The sequence below is a fragment of the Propithecus coquereli genome, unplaced genomic scaffold (assembly GCF_000956105.1).
Source record: "Propithecus coquereli isolate 6110/MARCELLA unplaced genomic scaffold, Pcoq_1.0 Scaffold199, whole genome shotgun sequence".
Classification (NCBI taxonomy): domain Eukaryota; kingdom Metazoa; phylum Chordata; class Mammalia; order Primates; family Indriidae; genus Propithecus; species Propithecus coquereli.
In genome coordinates, this window is record NW_012144855.1 from 2349743 (window position 1) to 2370054 (window position 20312).

At 39.2% G+C, this 20312-nt stretch overlaps 1 protein-coding gene across 1 annotated transcript in view; it reads right to left on the reverse strand.

Annotated features, from left to right (window-relative positions):
* The window catches only part of ABCB4 (ATP-binding cassette, sub-family B (MDR/TAP), member 4), an 80206-nt gene that overhangs the window by 14390 nt on the left and 45504 nt on the right, over positions 1 to 20312 (reverse strand). The window contains exons 13-21 of the mRNA XM_012643513.1: positions 19061 to 19264; positions 18532 to 18702; positions 14922 to 15083; positions 9838 to 10008; positions 6819 to 6965; positions 4538 to 4642; positions 2721 to 2798; positions 1313 to 1396; positions 59 to 262 (exon numbers count right to left, since the gene is read on the reverse strand). Of these exons, the coding sequence (XP_012498967.1) occupies positions 59 to 262; positions 1313 to 1396; positions 2721 to 2798; positions 4538 to 4642; positions 6819 to 6965; positions 9838 to 10008; positions 14922 to 15083; positions 18532 to 18702; positions 19061 to 19264 (1326 nt within the window). The remainder of the gene's footprint in view (positions 1 to 58; positions 263 to 1312; positions 1397 to 2720; positions 2799 to 4537; positions 4643 to 6818; positions 6966 to 9837; positions 10009 to 14921; positions 15084 to 18531; positions 18703 to 19060; positions 19265 to 20312) is intronic.

The window sequence follows — 20312 nt, forward strand, 5'->3', positions numbered from 1 at the left end:
TCCAAAAAAACACAAGTCTAAAAACACCACATACTAACTGAAGCCTTATTTGACCTACCTTTCCAGCAGTTTCCAGTTCTTTTTTGTCTCTTCTGGCATTTCCGGCCAACATTTTCATCTCAACAATTCCTGATATAGCAATAATTGGTACAACCGATAACAGCAAAAGGGTTAACTGCCAACCGTAGATAAATGATATGATAATACCAGTTCCGAGGTTAGCAGTATTCTGTGCAATTAAAGCCAACCTGGTTCCCGTGGCCTGGAAGAGAAAAAGAATAAAGCGGTTGTGTTTTAAGTTCCAAATCCACGAGCTCCAGCCTTGGGCTCCGTGGTCAGAATGACGAGGGCCCTGTGCCTGCGCCCACATTCGCTCGCTCTCATTCCAATAAACCCGCCACACCTGTGCTCAGCCAGAGGCTCTGCGGGCTTTTCTTTGTTGTGCCTTAGGCTCCTATCCTTTCCTGCCTGCACGAATTCACATTATAGAACCGTAATCAACTGCTCTGCTTTGTGGATGGGCTGTGGGGCATGATGCACTTTTTCATGGAGGCAACATTCAAAGAGGAAATTAATTCCAGTGCACCTGGGTAATTTTAAAGACCATTTGCTTCAAAAAGTATAAAAGCGTAAAATTTATACACTCCCAGAGACCATCTGTTACAAAGCGTACGTATCCTCAGAGACGATCCACCACAAAGCACACGTAAGCATGAATTAGTGTTCGCAACACTCAGAAAACGAGGGTGGCTGCAGTGGACGTTGCCGGCGTTGCTGTCAACTCTGGCGTCTGCTCTCCCCTCTCCTGCGTTGTGTGGGAGCCGCGAGCTTCAGAGTGACCAACGGACCTCAGCTTCAGGGGTGGGGGCCTAAGCTGCCCAAAGCACCGCCTTCCCCTGGAGACAGTTACTGGTTCAGGGTTGGGCACGTGACCCAAATTAGATTTCAGGGAAGGGCTTTTGTTTGGTGGTCGAGGTAGAGGCATGCACTCTGCTCTTTCAGTGGATGGGAAACAAGCAAGCTTGTAACTCTAATTACTACTGGCAGCCATCCTATGACCGTGGGGGAACAAGCCTTGGGATGAAGCCGGTGCTGAGGATGGAACTCAGAGCTGCACAATGAGAAGGAACGTGGATCTTTGATTAAATTTTGGGGGCAGTGAATTGATCGACTCTGATCAATATTGTTTAGACCAGTTTGAGTTGGGTTTTCTGCTATTTCCAACTGAAAGCATCTTAATGGATGCAGCTATGCCATATGTTTATTGTAAACTGTGTTCAAGGAAAATACTAGTAGAGCGTAGTTTACATACTCCTTGGACTTGGGCAGCATCCATGGCAAGTCTTGTAGAAAGTGCACCAGTACTGTTTGCAGGGTCATCAAACCAGCTCATGTCCTACGACACAAAATACGCCTTTAAATTAGTTCAAAATGAAAACAAAACAAGCAAAGAAAATCAGTTGAAACCTCCCAAAGTTCCAGTGCTGAGGAAATACCCACACTTAACTTGAGTGTGAAAGTTTAGGAGAGAGCTCACATGCAAGGTGGAGTCCTTGGCCTGCCCTGAGCACACCCCCCAGACTCCACCAGGACCCAGCTCCCTGGCAGCTCTGTGGGGGCAGGGAGAGTGTCCTGGTCCGGGGGTGCTCACCCAGATGGCAGCCATGCTTCCCGCCAGCCCCACCCAAGGCTAGGGGCCCCATGGGCAGCCCATCCACCCAATCATCACAATGTGCACTAATGACACGTCTGCCCTTATATGGTATGATTTCTCGTAAAAGGTGGTAAAGCTGTGTGGAACATGCTCTTTTTGTAAATTCTAGGCACAAGAAAACGCTGGCTTCTCACCATACTTTTATTCATTTTGTATTTTTAACATGGAATAAAAGTATGTCCGAGATTTGACTTTAATTGTAAGCTACTCATCCATAGCATCTTTTACTTTCAAATAAAATAATTCTTCCTACAGAGCAAGAGTTTAAAAGATACTGAAAAAAGATTTACAAACTCAGACTTGCTCAAAATATACTACCTGCTATGTGCCCTTCTGTGAACAGGAGTTTACGTAATGAATTCCTGCCAGTTGGATGGACAATACTTTGGCCCTCTCTTAGGCATTCTCTATAAATATAGAAAATTCATGTTTGCACATTTTCCCATATATCCCGCACTAGAACGTGAACTTACCAAGAGAGCAGATAATGGACACTGTTAGACAATACTCTTGTCTGGTACGTAGATAGTAAGTCATGTGTGAATGAATTAACAGTGAATTAGTGTGAAAACAGAGCTCAAGAAAACAAAACTCAATTAGAACGTTTGGGAAAACCTGCAGTTAATACAGCCGGGTGTGGTACATGAACTTAAATGCTACCAACCACCTTTTTCTTTCTTTAAAGGCATCCCAGAGTGTCAATAGACTCACCGGGGCCTGCATTCGATCCAGAGAAGAGCTACAAGTCCTTGAAATGATAGTGTCTGTGTGGCTACAGAGAGTTGCAAAATAAGCCAAAACTACTTAAATTAAGCCTACTTCTATGGAAAAACCCTGAGAGATCTTTGGACATTGAAGGACCAGGACAATTTGCAGGACCCTGACCAGCACTTGCATGAATACCCTGGGCAGAAAACGTGCACATCAGCACACCAACAAGAACAGGCAGAGGCTTAAAATGCAAGAAATCAGAAACACCAGAAGGCACTCTCCAGCACACACCTACCTGTCTCAGCATTGCTTTAAAGGCCTTCGACCGAAGCCTTGCGGTAAGGATCTCTCCAGCTTTCCCAAATGTGAAGCCCTAATTGAGAAAAAAGGCTATAGTTCCTTTTCATTCCCACTAGTATTCAGACCCAAGCGCATATATGCACATTGACTTTACATTTCTTGTATTTGTATGTCAATCAAATACAGGTAATATATTTGATTAAACTGTAGCAAATCCATCAAAGTCTCAACTTAAAATTCATGCTGCTGCTGCTAAATCGTTAGTATGAATTAGATTCATGTGACCAAAAACCTTGCAAGTGTCCAGTTCTGGCTTCTTAACCATTCTAAATAGATTTTTCAAAACTCTTGAAGACAACATCTCAGTGACAAAGATACCGTATTTAACCACAACTTTTAGTGTGTTCCTAATACTTTCAATAAAACAGTTGAAAGCAGAAGTAACAAAACCGTACACAGGAATACATCTTGGTTCCTACAGTGTAGAGGGAGGATGAGAGAAGCAGGCTCCAAGTGAATCGCTGCCTTCCCAGTCACAGCTCCGCCTGCACTCAGACTGGGGCACAATCAGGCTACCCTTCCTCCCCAGGCCTCCTTGCCAGACAATTTCCCCCAATTACCATGTCCGGACTGGAGAGTAGCCCAGATGTCCAGAGCTGGGCTTGCTTCCCGGGCACCCGGGATGGGTGGGCCTGCAGCCACACTGTTGTGTTGGGGCGGGCGTGGGGAGGGCATTCTGGGAAGGACACATCTGAACTCTGTACTAAGCCAGGATGATGAGAGACCAGTGCCTGGGGTGAGTCTGCCCCAGGTGTTCCTTGTCTGGAATCAGGCTGCCCTCCTCCTCCGCCCTTTGCTGGCAGATTGCTATGGGTGCCACAGCTCCTATGCATCAGCACACTGTTCCCGCAGCCACTGAAACACATTTTTCTAATTAGCTCCACTCGCACGCCAGGGTTGGGGCAGGGCCAGATAATGGAGTTGCTACTAGCAAGGCAACGATTTCTAAATAAAAAGCTTGGTTTGCTTTTATCATTGGTTCAACAACAATAAAAGAGAAGCACGCAGGCACAACTAGGAAATATTATTTTGCTGACTTAATGGATTGTCTTTGAGAGGCCAGTGAGGCGCCCATTGGGTTAAAGAGACAAAAGAAATTTGGGGAGAGGTCTGCATAGAAAAGGATAATTAGAGCAAGTTTGACTAGTTAGTTCATTTTGGCCAGGTCTACAACATCAACACGCAGAATGTATGATCTTTCAAATAGTTCATCGATTAAGTAGGAAAAGATCAGAGAAGTTACTTGGTATTGTGTAAAGAGTGGCAACGAAAGCGAGAATGCTAACAGCTACAATGCACACTAACTTGGTGAAGGGCACACTTGTATAATAACTTCGACTCAAACTGTACAAAAGCAAATTATGTAACCAAAACGTTGTGTACCCCCACACAATTCTGAAATAAAAAACAAAGAAAAATGGAAAGAAAAAAAAAAGAAAGAGAATGCTATTGTACTGTAGTTTCCCAGTTTGCAACCAGTTGAATTTAGGTGGTTCTTATGTCCTCTGGTGAACTAAAGCCTCTTTTCCTCCTTGGTAACGAATGCTTGCTGAGGACAAACTCGCAGCAGGATACAGTTCAGCATGCAGGGAAGTGACGGTTCCTCCTGCCAAGGAGTCCACCCTCTAAAAGAGCCTTGTGCCAACTGTGTTTGCAATGCATTTCAGCCTAAGGGTTTGGAAGCTCCATTAGGTTTTAGTTTCTCTAATTGAATTACAGACTTGATGAGAAGGGCAAATCATGGGTACCTACCTGAAGGAAGAAAGTAAAAAAAGAAATAATTCCCAGACCTAAGAAAAGCAACGAGAACATGTTGCACTTCTGCTGCTTCACTGCATCGTCCCCTGGTCCAAAAATCTACAAAAAAACATTTTAAATGCCCACTTGGATTACAAGATCCTTATTTATTCCTCCCATATATAATGGCTTCACATTTTTAAAACTAGGCTTCGAATATGTGGGGGTTTTTTTATTGTGGTAATATATACATAACGAAGTTTACAGTCTGAACCATTTTTAGGTGTAAAATTCCGTGGCATTAAGTACATTCACATTGTTGTGCAACTCTCACCACGACCCACCTCCAGAACTTTTTCATCATCCCAAACTGAAATTCTGTATCCCCAAGACCTGTGGTCCCACCCCCTGGGCTGCGGACCTGTACTGGTCCGTGGCCTGTTAGGAACTGGGTCACAAAGCAGCAGGTGAGTGGCGGGGGACCAAGCAAAGCGTCATCTGTATTTACAGCCACTCCCCATCCTTGCATCACCGCCTGAGCTCCACCTCCCGTCAAATCGATGGCGGCATTCGTTGCAGGAAAACAAGCTCAGGGCTCCCACTGATTCTGCATTATGGTAAGTTGTATAATTATTTCATTATATATTACAATATAATAATAAGAGAAATAAAGTGCACAATAAATGTAATGTGCTTGAATCATCCTGAAACCATCCCTCCTCACCCCCAGGTCTGTGGAAAAACTGTCTTCCATGAAACCAGTCCCTGGTGCCAAGATGGTTGGGGACCACTGCCCTAGACAATGACTTCCCTCCTCCCCTGGTAACCTTTATTCTACTTTCTGACTCTATGAATTTGAGGACTCCGTGGTTATTAACATGGGTGGCAACACTGCATGTGGAGTGTGGGTGGTTGCACATTTTAGCGTTTGTTCCTCTTCCCCTGCACTGGCTGTTCCCTCTGACTCCTCCCTGCCCCAGCCCCGGCTCTGGCCCCCAGCCCTCCACCTCTCACTTCTTCGGCCTCTGCTTAGAGAGGCCTCCCCTGGACCATATTTTCTGAAACAGCGCCCCCATCTACCGCCCTCTCCTGCTTTTGAAACACTTGTTATCCCTCGACATATTATATATATATATATATATATATATATATATATATTTTTTGTTTGTTTGTTTGTTTGTGTCTCGTGTGTGTGCCCTGGTAGAAAGTGTGCTGTTTGAGGGCACCACTGGTTTATTTTGTGGGCTGCTGTGTCTCCAGTGTCCAGCACTCGGGATATATAGAAGATGCTCCAAAATATAAACACGGTCCATATAGCTCTTGAATTACAAGAGAGGTGGGGATCACTTTGTTTTGAAATTTAAAAAGATTTGGAGATACAAATAGATGAGGCATGGAAAAAAAAAAGAAAAGGATTTGGAGGTCCTTTCCAATTTATTCATATTTTGGCTTCATTGTAGAGCAATGTCCAATATCACAAGAATAATAAACTCTTAACATGATGGAGAATAATTCATCCTTAACAAAAAAAGCAACTGATAATGTTAGAGGTTGACTAAGGTGGTTATACAATATAAATTCTGGATGTGATGGAGACTTAGATATTTCTGATAACTTCTTATAAATATCCCCCCAAAAATTTAATGATTGGATAGTATGAGTTTTCTTTCTTAGTCTCAGACTCCCTAAGTCTTGGAAGGATTGCTAAAATAGTGAGGTAGTAGCTATCACTTTTTGAATACTATGAGACAAACACTCTTAAATGCATTCCACATAGTTACCTATATAATGTCTTTTAATCCTCAGCCATCTTACGAGGTAAGTTTGTTTTATAGATGAACAAACTGAGGAACAGAGAGGGAGAGCATCATGCCCAAGTTTGCACAGCTATTCAGTGGTGAGGCCAGTCTATGCCCAGAGCCTGGGCTCTTACTAAGCACTGTGACCTTAACCCTCCACCCCATCCCCACCTCCCTGTGAGACCCGTCCCAGCTCCTCTCCACAAACAGAATGAGGTTCACTGTCAGACACCAGTTCCACCCAACGAAGAGAGCTAATTAGAATGCCTTCTTTGCTGATTTTATATTTTACAATTTCATTAATATAATAATTCAGAGTGATTCAAAGCCTACTTTTCTTTTCCCTGACAGCTTTTCTTAAAAGGAAACTGAGGACTTTGGCTTAGTTTAATTTGAGGCTGCCTAACCCCAGAATGGAGCCAGCTGGTGAGGCTGGGAGGAGAAGCAGCTGACAAACTGATTTAATTCAAGCTGTTACATGATGTTTGCAAACTTACCTCTATTATCTCTGAGAATATGACTGAAAATGCTGGCTGAAGCCCCCCATTGGCAATGGCACATACTGTTCCCACCACAAAGTAGGGCCATTCCGTTTTATTCAGTTTCAGGACCTTCAGAAAGGACACTGGTGGCACATTTTCATCCTAGAACATAAAAGGACAAATTGGTGATGACACGACAGTTGCCAGAGTTCGTGGACAAAAAAGTCAGGGCCATTGCCCTCGACTAGGTACAGAGAATGACCAGCAAACTACTAGAGAGTAGGACCATAGATTATAAAATGTTAACAATGTCCACTGATTACACAGCATAAGCTGAAGATGAATTGTTCACCCTGCTGCTACTGTCTCGCCAGTACAAAAATAAATAGGCTGGGTGCAGTGGCTCATGCCTATAATCCTAGCACTCTGGGAGGCTGAGGCAGGAGGATTGCTTGAGGCCAGGAGTTCAAGACCAGCCTGAGCAACAGCGAGACCCCATCTCTACAAAAGATGGAAAAATTAGCCCGGCATGGTGGTGCACACTTGTAGGTCCAGCTATTCGTGAGACGGAGGAAGGAGGATCCCTTGAGGCCAGGAGTTTGAGTGCAGTGAGCTATGATGATGCCACTGCACTCTAGCCCAGGCAACAGAAGGAGACTGTTTGAGACTCTGTCTCAAACTAAATAAATAAATAAAATAAAATAAAAATGAATTGTTTACTCATGGGGCAATCTTCATGGTGTGACCAGCTTGTCTTTATTCTAGCCTGAGCAGATTGACAGGTAGCAGGATCTGGGCACAAAATGCCCTAGAATGCAAGTGCTAGCTAGCTCTGGACTTACACAACTCTGTTGGTGTGACAGTCACAGCCGGGCCCCGTGAGCTGAGCTGCAGGTTTCTCATATATAATGATACAGTCCTGCCTCTCTAACAGGGATGAAGTCAAGGTCAAATGAGACAATACACGTGAGCAAAAGGATGAACGTCCTTACAAACATAGGATACCGTTATTAACCAGAGAAGATGGGCTTGTTCTCCTCACCCCAGAACCCTGCCCAATTCTGCCTTTTCTGTGATATGTTCCCAACTCACAAAACCAAATTAATTATATCCCTTTTCTTTTATCACTGTTCCCTGTGCAGACTTCTCTTATTTCATAGCTTAACTTGTGATTTTTTGATTGTTTGGTTTACACATCTCCATTTCTAGTACATGAGGTGTTTTCCCCCCAAGTCATTCCAGAAAACAGTATGTGAGGTGTTTTTTTTGTTTAATTGTTTTGTTTTTTTTAAAGATGAAGATTATTCCTTTATAGTCCTAGAAACTAACCCAATTCCTGGCACATCAGTTCTCCACAAATGTTGAACTAAATATCTGGTCAAGCAGGGAGAATTTAGGTTTCATAAAGAAGATATTTTGACTACGGAAGCAGTTTAACATTAAAGTCGAGATAAAAGTGACTGTAGAATTCCTTAGCCTTACGATCACTTAAATAGGTTATGTTTGTGTCTCTATGAAATGGAGAACGTAGAAGTAGGTCCTACTCAGCCCTTTTCTTTTCAAATTACCCATTTTCTGTGTAGTTTAGGTTTTTTCCCTCCCCACTTAACATTATTTTTCAGTCCCCATCTCCAGCATGATAAATGCCCTTTCCCTGGGGTTGCTGCTTTTCAACACACACAAACAGGTCTTCCCAGGTCCCTCCAGTCAGACGTAACTTCTCCCTTTCCTTTGGCACATTGTTTATCCCTCTCTGATGGTACTTTGCAGCATTTTCTGCCTCCCCCTCTTCTTGTTGCATTTCTTCAAGAGAAGTGCTCCTCTAACATACTCACCTTTAAAGACTTAGCAAAACAACTCTCAAAATAAATGAGGAAATAAAAAGTGGATAATTCCATAGCCAAAAGGGGGAAACTGTTTATCTTACTTATAATAATGAAGCTGCACAGTAGTATAATTGTTATTCTTCTTTCTATAAATATACCAAGATTAAGACCTCTAAGAGAGCCTTTGTAATTTCTGCAGTAAGTAATACTGTGGGCAGAGAAAACCACATGCAATGACCTCTCAGTAGGATTAGTTTCCGAGGGCCAACGCAAAAGTAAAAGCAAACTCAGCTTTTAGCAATGAATAACACCAAAATGCATCAAAATCACACTTTGAAATAAGAAAATATCTTTTCTTGGAGTGTGTTCCCTCTCTATTATAAAATTATTTGTTCACCTGAATTCATAATATCCTATATCTTTAGGTGAGGAATGTTAAAGAATATACAATTTTGCTATTTCTGGCCATTTCCCCCTTTTTCTTAGTAAGAGAATTCCAATCTAATTTAGTGTATCAATGCCTACAGCAAAAAGATTCCATTTTCCATACTCCCTTGTAACTAGGTATGGCCATGTGGTTAAATTACGGCCAAGGACTTATAAGTAAAAGTATTGGGTGGGACTCCCTGCTACTTGGAACATGGATGTGAGGCTAGAGCTTCAGGAGCTATCTTAGATCGGATAGTGACCTTGAGGACAGAGCCACATGCCAGGACAGTGAAGGTAAAGACGAAAGGAGCTTGAGTCCCTGGGGACTGTGGAGCCATTTTATCCCTGGATTTTTCACCTCTAAGATTCTGTTTTTCATGTGAAAGAGAAACAAAAACTCTTAATTTGCTTTAACTGATATTATTCGGGTTTCCTAGTATAGGTAATCAAATATAATCTTACCTAATAGAGTATGCAAATATCAGGGCCTTTTATTTTGGACTAACCTTATGGACTTCAAAGATGAATGTAAGATCTAATTTTAATATTAAGCATCTCAACACAAAAACTACATATTTGGATCTAATTTTTTTTTTTTGCCATTGAAAATCTGGTTTCAGTTCACTGTCAAATACATTTAAAATATGAAACTTCTTTTTTAAAAGAAGAGTAGGGCTCATAGTAGTAATCATCTGTGCCTGAAAACCACTTGCAAGGCTAAGAATTTCAACAGCAAAACTATAAAGTAAAAGACTTAATTTAAGTGACAAGCAACTTACAAGTTCATTGGTTTCCACCTTAAAGCCATTCTGATACATTCGAGAATTTCTAAGGCTTTTACGAGTAGAATTCCTAAATGTGCGAGATTTCCAGCCATTCGGGGTCATACCGGTGGCAGCCTTTTCATCATTTAGTTCAAATTCTTCTGACTGGATCTGGTTTCCTGATGTCTGAAAGAATAAAAAAACATTAAAGTGTGCGTGTATCCACCAGATGGATGCAACCTCCAAGGTTAGGGCCAGAAAGCGATTTTGAATATTACATGTGTCAAGATGTTTAGACTCCATAACAACTTCTCACTTAAGGTTAGCTAGAAAACTATAAAGAAATGTATCAACATACATAAGTAAAAAACGTTAAAAATGACAGAAAGGTCAAATTTAATTTGAACAATATGAAAGCTGGAGTATAAAAGAGTATTTTCTAAAAAATTTTTGTTTGTTTTTGAGACAGGCTAGGGTGCAGTTAGCATCATCATAGCTCACTGCAACTTTAAACTCCTGGGTTCAAGCCATCCTCCAAGCTCAGCCTCCCAAGTAGCTCTGACTACAGGCATGAGCCACCATACTGAGCTAATTAAAAAAAATTTTTTTAGAGACAGGGTCTCACTATGTTGCCCAGGCTGATCTTGAACTCCTGGCCTCAAGTGATCCTCTCACCTCCCCAAATGCTAGGATTACAGGCCTGCATACAGCCCCTGTTCCTGGGCAGTATTTTCTAAAAATTTAAAGACACATTTTTCATAATCCAAAGGGTATGTAGGAATTTTCTCAAGATGCAAGAATCCAGAGAACAAGTAATGACGGCCAAAGGGAAGAAGAATAAATAGAAACATTACCAGGGGCTTATTTTTAAAGCTATGAACAAAGGAAAGCTGAATCAAAGGGCCTTCTCACTATCTACCCATGGGAGACAAGACTGGTTTCCTCGACTGGCTGAGTGCATGTTATTCCTTCCTTGCAGTTTTGCTCTGACTCACACCTCAACCAAGGTGACTCAACACAAAGGCTTAGCCTCATTACCAGCTTTGAGAAGCATTCTCTACTCAGTGGGAGTGGGGTGGGGAGTGGTGATTTAAGGATTTAAGCTCACTGCCCTGTGAGGGAACATCAAGCCTTGCTGGAACTGGACTTTGGGTCTGTTTCCCTGTTTGCTTCCTCCAAGTCTGAGTACACATCTGAATGGTTTGTCCAGGACCTTAGTCCTTGTAGTATTGTCTTGTTCTTGATTCTCGCTTCAGGTCCTGCCCTGAACCCAATCCCATGGCTAGTGCCTTATTGTACCTACAGTAGCATATCTTGATCTCTTAGCTTTGCTGTTGCGCTTTCAACACCTGACAGGATATTACCCATGTGCTTATATTTTGCTTTGAACCACATTGCAATATATTCTGCTTGGTGGACTTCTTTACTTATTACTGAAACAATTTTATACCATCTCACAACCAAAACCCAACCTAGGCTAAAGACATCACTCCCATCTCTTCCCACACTGCTACCAGAATCATTTTCCTCAAGGCAGCTCAGAATCATCCACAGCTTCCCACCACGTGCTCAAGCATGGATCCTCAAAGATCTAGCTCATGGCAAGTCAAACTGGACCACTTCTCATGAACGTCTCCCCTTATCTTCTCCTCCCTTTGTTATCTCTTCCATCGTATTTAGAGGTCCATTTCAGTGGACAGTTCTTCCAATAAGTCCATTCAGATTTTAGCTCCCTTCTATAACCTAATGAACATTACCTGTCTCTCCTGTAGTATTTTTTTCTGTGCCTTACCTAAAGCATTTACTTAGTTGGTGTTGGGTGCTGCAGCTGAGAGGTCATTGAGTTTCAAAGCCAGGATGGTCACTTTTCACCAGGTGATAAAAAGTATCTATTTAAAACAATAGGCCTCATTTCTTCCACCCAAACATTTCAGCTGGCTCAAAGATTTAATTGTAAAAAGTAAAATAAATGCTGAAAGGAAATATGGTTGCATATCCTAAGATCAACTCTAAATCCTGAAGACATGGAGGAAAAAGTTAACAATCTAACTACATACAATGTTAACATTACTTTATGGCAGCCAAACAACAAAATGAAACTGGAAGGAAAAAGGCAGGAAAAAAAATCTTCCCAATACATGCAAGAGAAGAATGTATTTCCTTCTTATGTAAAGAGTTCTTATAAATCAGTAAGAATATTATGAACAACAGAAAAATGGCCTAATACAAGAACAAACACTTTCACAGAGGAAAAAATATAAATGGCCAATGAAAATGTAAAAAGATTCTCAATCTCATGAATAGTTAAAGAAATGTGGAGATACTGTTTAGCTCTTTTAAGCTAGCAAAGATGAAAAATAAATACTAAATGGCTGCCAATGGTTATTTGTAGGGATTTAGATTATGATCAAGTTTCTAAGATATATATGTTTGGATTTTTTTAAAATGCTTGGATTTTTAAATATAAGAATATATAACTTTTCTAACCAGGAAAAAAATTAAGATACATTTAAAGAGTCAACAGTTTACCTAATGGAGAAGCAGTAAAAATTTTTGTTAGAAACAAAACCCAAACAAGGTTGAATTAAAGCCAGGTTGGTCTTTGAGGTTTCAGAAAAGAGAGCAGCGTTAGCTTGAGCATCTAGTGAACCTCAGGCTCACCACATTCTTCCCTCCGCCTCCCCAACAGCACTAACAAGTAAGTGGGAAGGCAAAACCCGAATCAGAAGTGGGAAAGGTGGGCATACCAGGGTGGAGGTGTTCAAAGGGCCTAAGAAGCATGGAATGCCCGAGCTGGTAGAAACATCAGAGGTCATCTGAGTCCAAGCACCTGCTTATTTAACAAGTGAGGATACCAGAACCCAATTTGGTTGAATGATTTGCCCAAAGCTTTTGCCTCGCTGGTGACAGGTTTCTATCACACCAAGCCACTGTTCAGTCTTCAAATGTACAACTTTTCCTGGGAGAGAAAACTCAGGGAATATGATATAGAAAGATCAGAGTTGTCTATATCCCCTTGGCAGTCTCACAGCCTAAGTCCTGATGAAGTGGAAGGTCATTCTTACAGGGGACACAGCAATAGGGCAGCCAAGGAAGAAAGTGGTTACCCATGTGAGGATCCAACACATCATTATAGGTAAAATCATAGAGCCTTGGTAACCATTAGTTAAATGAAAACTAAAATGGATTTAAAGTAACATTGTATATATTCCTAACTAGTGAAATGGTAAAGACCCTTTATCGTGGGTAGGCCATGTGGTAGCAATTGGCAAAGAAACTGTGCTTGATCCCCTCCTGCTGGAGAACATTATCTGGCAAATGCCAGCCTGAGTTACAAAATTTTCTATCATTTCATTTGGTATTTTCATTTGGGGGAATCTGCAAATTTCAGTAACTACCATTTATCATGCATCTGTTGTGTGTCAAGTCCTTTTTCGTAAAAAAAAAAAAAATAGCAACTTTATTGAAATATATCATAAAATTCACCCTTTTAAAGATTTCAGTGGTTTTTTAAAAATACAGATATATTCAAGTGCTTATTTCTTAGATGTGTAACAACCTCTCACGGTAGGTTTAGTATTCCAAATGTAGAAACTGAGAAACTTAACCCAAAGGACTTACTCGTCAGAAAACAGGGCAAATTTTTTTTTTTTTAGTTTTCACATTTATTGACAAGAACCTGTACAGAGAGCAGACGCTGTGACCCATACCACTTCTTATACTGTTGATATAATAAATCATACAATTATCCTCTTTAAAGTGTAAAATCAATATGACCAAACTGAGTCAACATGTCCATTTTAATGTTTAAACATTTACAGTGTAACTAATATCTGGTGATTCTTTCCTTTTTGCTTTCTATATCTGTTAGGATGCTTTCAGGTATAGATAGTAGATATCCTAACTCAAATTGGTTTAAAGAGTAAAGAAATACTTTTTTTCTCAAAACAAGAAGTCCAGAGATGAAACTCCTATGGCTGATGACTCAGTAGCTCAATTGTCATCAGTGACCCAAGTTTTTTTCATCTTGCTGTGCTGCCATCCTTGGTGTGTTGACTTGGTCCTTGGGCTGTCATCCTTATAGTCAAGGCAAATTTTTGACTTAACTTTTTTTTGACCCACATATGCTCACAGTGGCAATATTTAGAATAGAGAAATACTGGAAACAAACCAAGTTTCTAACTTTAGAGAAATGACTAATTTCACACATTAATATAATGGATTGCTGAGTACCCATTAATGACAGTATCTGGATGATGTATATATGAAATGTTAAGGAAAGAGAACAAAAATATGTGTATATACTAATATACTAATATGTGTATATACTGTTGATACAGTTATATCAAAGCAAGTGTATATGCTTTACAAACATAAGAATCATGTTCATAGAATACTTTTATGTTATTTTACAAAGTTGCTCAAGTGACTGAGCACAATAAAATGTCTTCTTTAATAATAAGACAAATCAATAATTATCAATATAACCTGTTTTAGGAACTAGAGTGAATGATTTTTTTTAAAAAAACTAAACTATTCACTTCCTAGAGCCACCAATCTTGCCATTGGTCTTATTAGGATCATCTGAGAACATCTTAAAATCACACAGGACCTCCCCCAACCACTAGAGATCCTGGCTCTTCAAAAGGAATCCTACAGAAGTACTCTGAGAAGGTTGTCAGTTGGCAACGACATCCCTAAAATGTTTCTGCTAGTCTCTAGCATTCCATATAACTCAGAGATAGGGCTCCTCGGACAAGTGTGAAAACATTTCTCTTTGTCCTCTGACTCCTACCACTCTGATCATCCCTAATCATGTGGTAGAAAGGACCTGTTAATTTGAACACATTCCCCAGGCAATTAGGAATCTCTGTCCTAAGGAATACATACATTAACAATGTTTTTAGCTCTTTCTTTTATTTTCTCCCTGCCCCACCTCTCTTCACAGATTCTGAATTAAAGTCCCAGACATACACTTTTAGGCATCTTCCTGAAGTTTCTTATTTCTCAGTATAGCATTAGCTGCATCATAACTTAATAATTTAAAGAATACTATACTGAGGAGCAAACAGCAGAAAAAAGTCCTGGGAAGCAGATACCTGCATGTTAACAAGTTTGTAGTACACCCCTTCCTTCTTCATCAGCTCGCCATGGCTTCCTTGCTCCACAATGACTCCATCCTCTACTCCAGCAATGACATCTGCATTTCGGACTGTAGACAGTCGGTGGGCTATCACAATGGTGGTCCTGCCTTCTCGGGCCTAATGGGGAAAAGGACAAAAACGTGGTGCATCAGGGTTACCATATGGACACACTGTCAATTAACACGCACAGTTAAGCACTTGGATAGATGCTGTTTGCAGCTGATGAGACAGTAGTTCACTCCAGATCTCCATGTGATTACGGCAAAGGCATCACTCCTCTATCTCTATGAAAGATAAAAGTCTGACTTGAGTTCAGGACCAGACAGGTAGCCAACCCCTTCCATATGAAGATAAATTACTCTGGAAGTTTACCATAGTGTCAGTGTTTCCTCAAGAAAAACAAAAGTTTGACCCTTCTTAAGTGTTTACGCTTGTCTGAGGTGCCCTATCTCTGAGTTACAAGGAATACTAGAAACTTTAGCAGAAATATTTTAGGGAAATTGTTGACAAGTGACAATTTTTTCCAGAGCACTCTGTAGGGTTCATTTTGAAGAACCCGATCTTAGCTGTAATTCTGATGGACTGCGTGCAGGCAGTTTACGTGAAAATATACTATCAGGATTGTTCAAATCGTAGTTGAAAAACCATCTGAATCACAATCTCTAAGGTGGGTCCAGTTACTTTGCTCTTTAACAAGCACCCTAGGTGATCATTACACATGCTAAAATCTACAAATCACCCCTCTAAGTAGTTCAGTGATCTCACATGTTTGCTTGGTGAGTTCATGAATGGGCATTTAAAGCCTGGATAATGCCCATCAAATTATAGATATTTTATCATTAATAATGGCTGCTCTTTCTGACACTTACTAGCCCTATAAGGCAAACAGCTTCTTAGGACCACACCTACTCAAATAGTAAAATCACGTCATTAGGATGGTTATCAGAGTCTAATTCACCTAAGTGTTAAAATACACACTTAAAATGAAAGCCTAGATTCATAATAGCCAAAAAATGGGAACAATCCAAATGTTCACCAACTGACGAACAGATAAGCAAAATGTAGTATATCCATACAATGGAATATTATTAGGCCATAAAAAGGAATGATGTTTGATGCATGTTATGACACAGATGAACCTTGAAAACACTGAGGTATGTTAAAGAAGCCAGTCACAAAAGACCACACATTATATGATTCCATTTACATAAAATGTCTAGAATAGGCAAATCCATAGAAACAGAAAGCAGATTAGTAGTTGCCAAGGGCTGGGGTGAGGGTAGAATGTGGAGTGACTGGTTTCTTTTTGGGGTGGTGAAAATGTTCTGGAATTAGATAGTGGTGATGGTTACATAACCTTGTGAATATACTAAGAACCATTGAATTGTATACTTTTAAAGAGTGACTTTTATGTTATGTTATTTATATCTCAATTTTTAAAAGAAGAATAGCCATGAAAATTCTGAAAAAGAAGTTAATGAGAGGGGAATATCCATGATATTAAAGCATAAAAGCTATAGCAATTAAAATAGTAAAACCCAGAAGAAGCTTGAATAGCACATGAATAGGCAATTTGATCAATAGAACAAAATGTAGAGTTCAGAAATAGACATAAAACATTTACGAATTTAGCATATGGAAAGTATGGTATCGTCTATCAGTAGGGAAAAGGTAGATTATATACAATACGATAAACTGTATTGAGACAATTGTGTAACTGCTTGAAAAAAAAATAATGTGTTATTTCTATTTCTGTCCTTACAATAAAATAAACCCAGATGAATTAATTGTGTTTAAGTAAATATAAAAGAGTAAAATTATTAAAAAGAGAGGGAGGCTAGAACATAGCTCTTTTGGACATTTAAGACTATTCTTTGATTTTTAGTATAAGCCCCAAAGAGGCATTCTCAAATATTAATATTTACTTATATGGAAGTTCATGGCTTTGTCCACAAGACATATAGGAAACAACCCGATTAATCTAATTATATTCATGATGCTAATGTGCTGAGTAAATTGCTAACAGTGACTGTGTTTACCATTATAATGATATAGATTGATGATATGTCACAGACCAATGCAAAGGAACTAGAATCAGACTTGTGAGTGAATGATTGGTGTGTAGGAGAAATAAAGTATGTGTTTCTGAATTTAAAAGTAAGCAACCGTCACCCTTGACCAAGAAAAGTTTGCCAAAGTAGAGTTTTGGCACAAAGATTTTTTTTCAGAGCTCATTCAGACACCTCAATGATAACAAGAGACATTGGCAAAGAAATATCCTAGATTCAAGAATACCAACTGTTAAGAAATCTGGACCTTCTACTAATTTTGGGTTGAAAGGCAGGACGATGGGAGTACTAATCCATTAGCCTTTCTGGAACTTCAATAAAACAGCATCACAATGAAACCTTTTGAAATCTTTCTATGAAAATCAAAAGTCCTTGGTGAAGGACTGTTACCATAGTCCTTTTTCTATGGTAACACCATGTGTAGGAGTGTGCATGTAGGTGTGAGATTTTGTGATTATTGGCTTTCTTTAATTGTTTACATAGCATTCAGACATAAATTTTCCTGAGAAAATAAGGTTTATACAACTTGTCTTTAACATTATGAGGGGTTGTTTAGATAGAATTTGTTAAGGAACATTTTATTACTAAACTTTCTTAAATCAAATATATTTATGATATTTATGTGTTTGAAACTCATTTCTAAGTTGTCATTTGACTCTGGTATTTATATTGTGTTGTTAATACAGATGACATCAGCATTAACCCCCAAAGCGTACCAAGGTAAGGTTCTTCCTGTGATATATCAGCTTCGTAAAGATGCTAGTGAGAGACTTAGAAATATCTGAGCATGACAAAGGAGCTCAGCATCCTTAAAATGTGTTGCTTATTTATATGCTTAGGCAAATACACAAGCTGAACTTTATTTCCCGAACAGCATTCAATCACCTTCGTGAATAAATACAAATGATGTTACTGCCTACAAAATAGTGCAAGTATTTTGAATTATTTTTCAGATGGACCAGTTTCTGGGTAACCAGATTTCTTTTCTTTTTCTTTCCCTTCCCTTCCCTTCCCTTCCCTTCCCTCCCCTCCCTTCCCTTTCTTTCCTTTTCTCTTTTCTTTTCCTTCCTTCCTTTCCTTTCTTTCCTTTTTCTTCCTTTCTTTCTCTCTCAGTTCCTTCCTTCCTTTCCTTTTCTTTCTCTTTCTTTCTTTCTCTCTCTCTCTCTTTCCTTCTTTTTAAAAATAAGCCTCTTGCACTCCTATTTAACACATCTACTTTTGATCAAAGCAATAGCCCATGTGTAAGAAAAAAACAAAGCTAAATGGCTCATTGCACAGGCCTGGATCTGGGCTCACTGCACCATGGTCAAAGCAAGCCAGGACCATTCACCTGTCTCTGAAGACAACGTAACCTGACAGAAAGGAGAATAAAGCTCCATGAGATAGCTTCACTTGCCCTTATGTTTATGTTTCTCAATCCAGACTCCCAAAGCGTTGGCAAGAATTTTCAATAAGGTTCTAATTTGCTGGCCTTAGGGTGTTTAGGGTCTACTGACCTTATCCAGAGCCGCCTGCACCTCTGCTTCACTTTCTGTGTCCAAGGCTGACGTGGCCTCGTCCAGCAGGAGGATCTTGGGGTTGCGGACCAGGGCACGAGCAATGGCGATCCTCTGCTTCTGTCCACTGCTCAGTTGGGCGCCTCTCTCTCCAACCAGGGTGTCAAATTTCTATGACATAGAAAACATGGAAGAGCTCTTGAAGTATGTTAAATAAAATAGGCTACGGAGTCTACAGAGATACATGAAGACAACATGGAGCTTTATCTTGACATCTGTATCATAAATTATAATAAATAAACACCAAATTTTTAAAAACTACTGCCACACTCTGTATAAAGTTTTATATCACTCAGAGACCAGCCTGTACTCCTTAAACCCTAACTGAATCATTCAAAGGATCTATCTAGCAAAGTCAGAAAAGCTTGCATCTCAAACATTATTAGTTAAACCATCAATGGAGGAATGAACTCAGTCCAATAAGGTGAAATTGTAAAGTTGAAGACAACTACATTACCAGGGCCTTTACCTGTGGTAAGTTCATGATAAACTCATAGGCATTGGCTGCTTTGACAGCTTTCTTTATCTCATCCATGGTTACATTTCCACGGCCATATCGAATATTTTCAGCAATTGTGGTAGAAAATAGCACTGGCTCCTGACTCACCACTCCAATTATTTCTCTCAGATACCTCACATTGAAGGTCCTAATATCCTGCCCATCAATGTTAACCTGAAAGAAAGAAATAATTCCTATTAGATACTTTAAACCATCTGATATCTAATGTATTGGGACTATTTGTTATAAAAAAGTCTTAGCTAATATTTAACTTATTTCAATGATTAGAAATAACAATTAAACATAAATAGCAATATGTAAGAATAAAAATAAAAAGCTCCTTACTTCTGATATTTATTTTCTTATTTATAGTTTTTTCATGAATGGTTTATTCTTCATAAGCTATATGAGGTTTTATGTGTTTGGCATGCCATTATTTTTAATTACCAATATTAAATTTAAATAAAAATGCCCACTTACCTACCTAATCTACGTATCATTTTGACAGTATTATGATATTTTACTATTTTTAACACATCATGATTTACTTTATTTCCCTACCTTTTGGACACTTGGCTTCCTTCAAAAATCATTATAAAGTAGGGAATTACCAAGTTGAAAAGTATGATTTATTTTTTCTACTTTGATAACAATTGTTTATGTGTACAACGACTGGTATTTGCTGGGCATTTATTGCTTGTTGAATAAAGGTTGAATAAACAATTCCTTAAAATATTTTAATAATTTACAATGTCAGCAGGAATATATAAATTTATATCTGCTTCACTATAATTTACTAGTAGTAGGTTTTGTCATTTTAATCTGTCTTTTTCTAATTAATAGGTGTGAAGTGATACCTTATATCTGTATTCATTTGCATATATTTATAAGTGAAGCTGACCATTTCTTGAAACTTTTTTACAAATCTGATTTATTCTCAAAAGAGTTGCATGGTCATATCCTATAATGAACAAGATTGCCTTCATAGAGTCATATTAATTTCTCAAATATTAAGTATAATACTTTTTCTATATATATATCATAAATCTTTTGCTCTAATTATTGCTTTCTTTTATCACAGTTTTATTGATTTTTATTAGAAAGAGGTTTAAGGAAAAACTGAATTAATCAACTATACCATTGGGCATTTCTTCTGTTATTTCAGTGGTGAGAAAATTATTAAATCATTATGTGAACACTTAGAATATCTCTAAGTTATAGA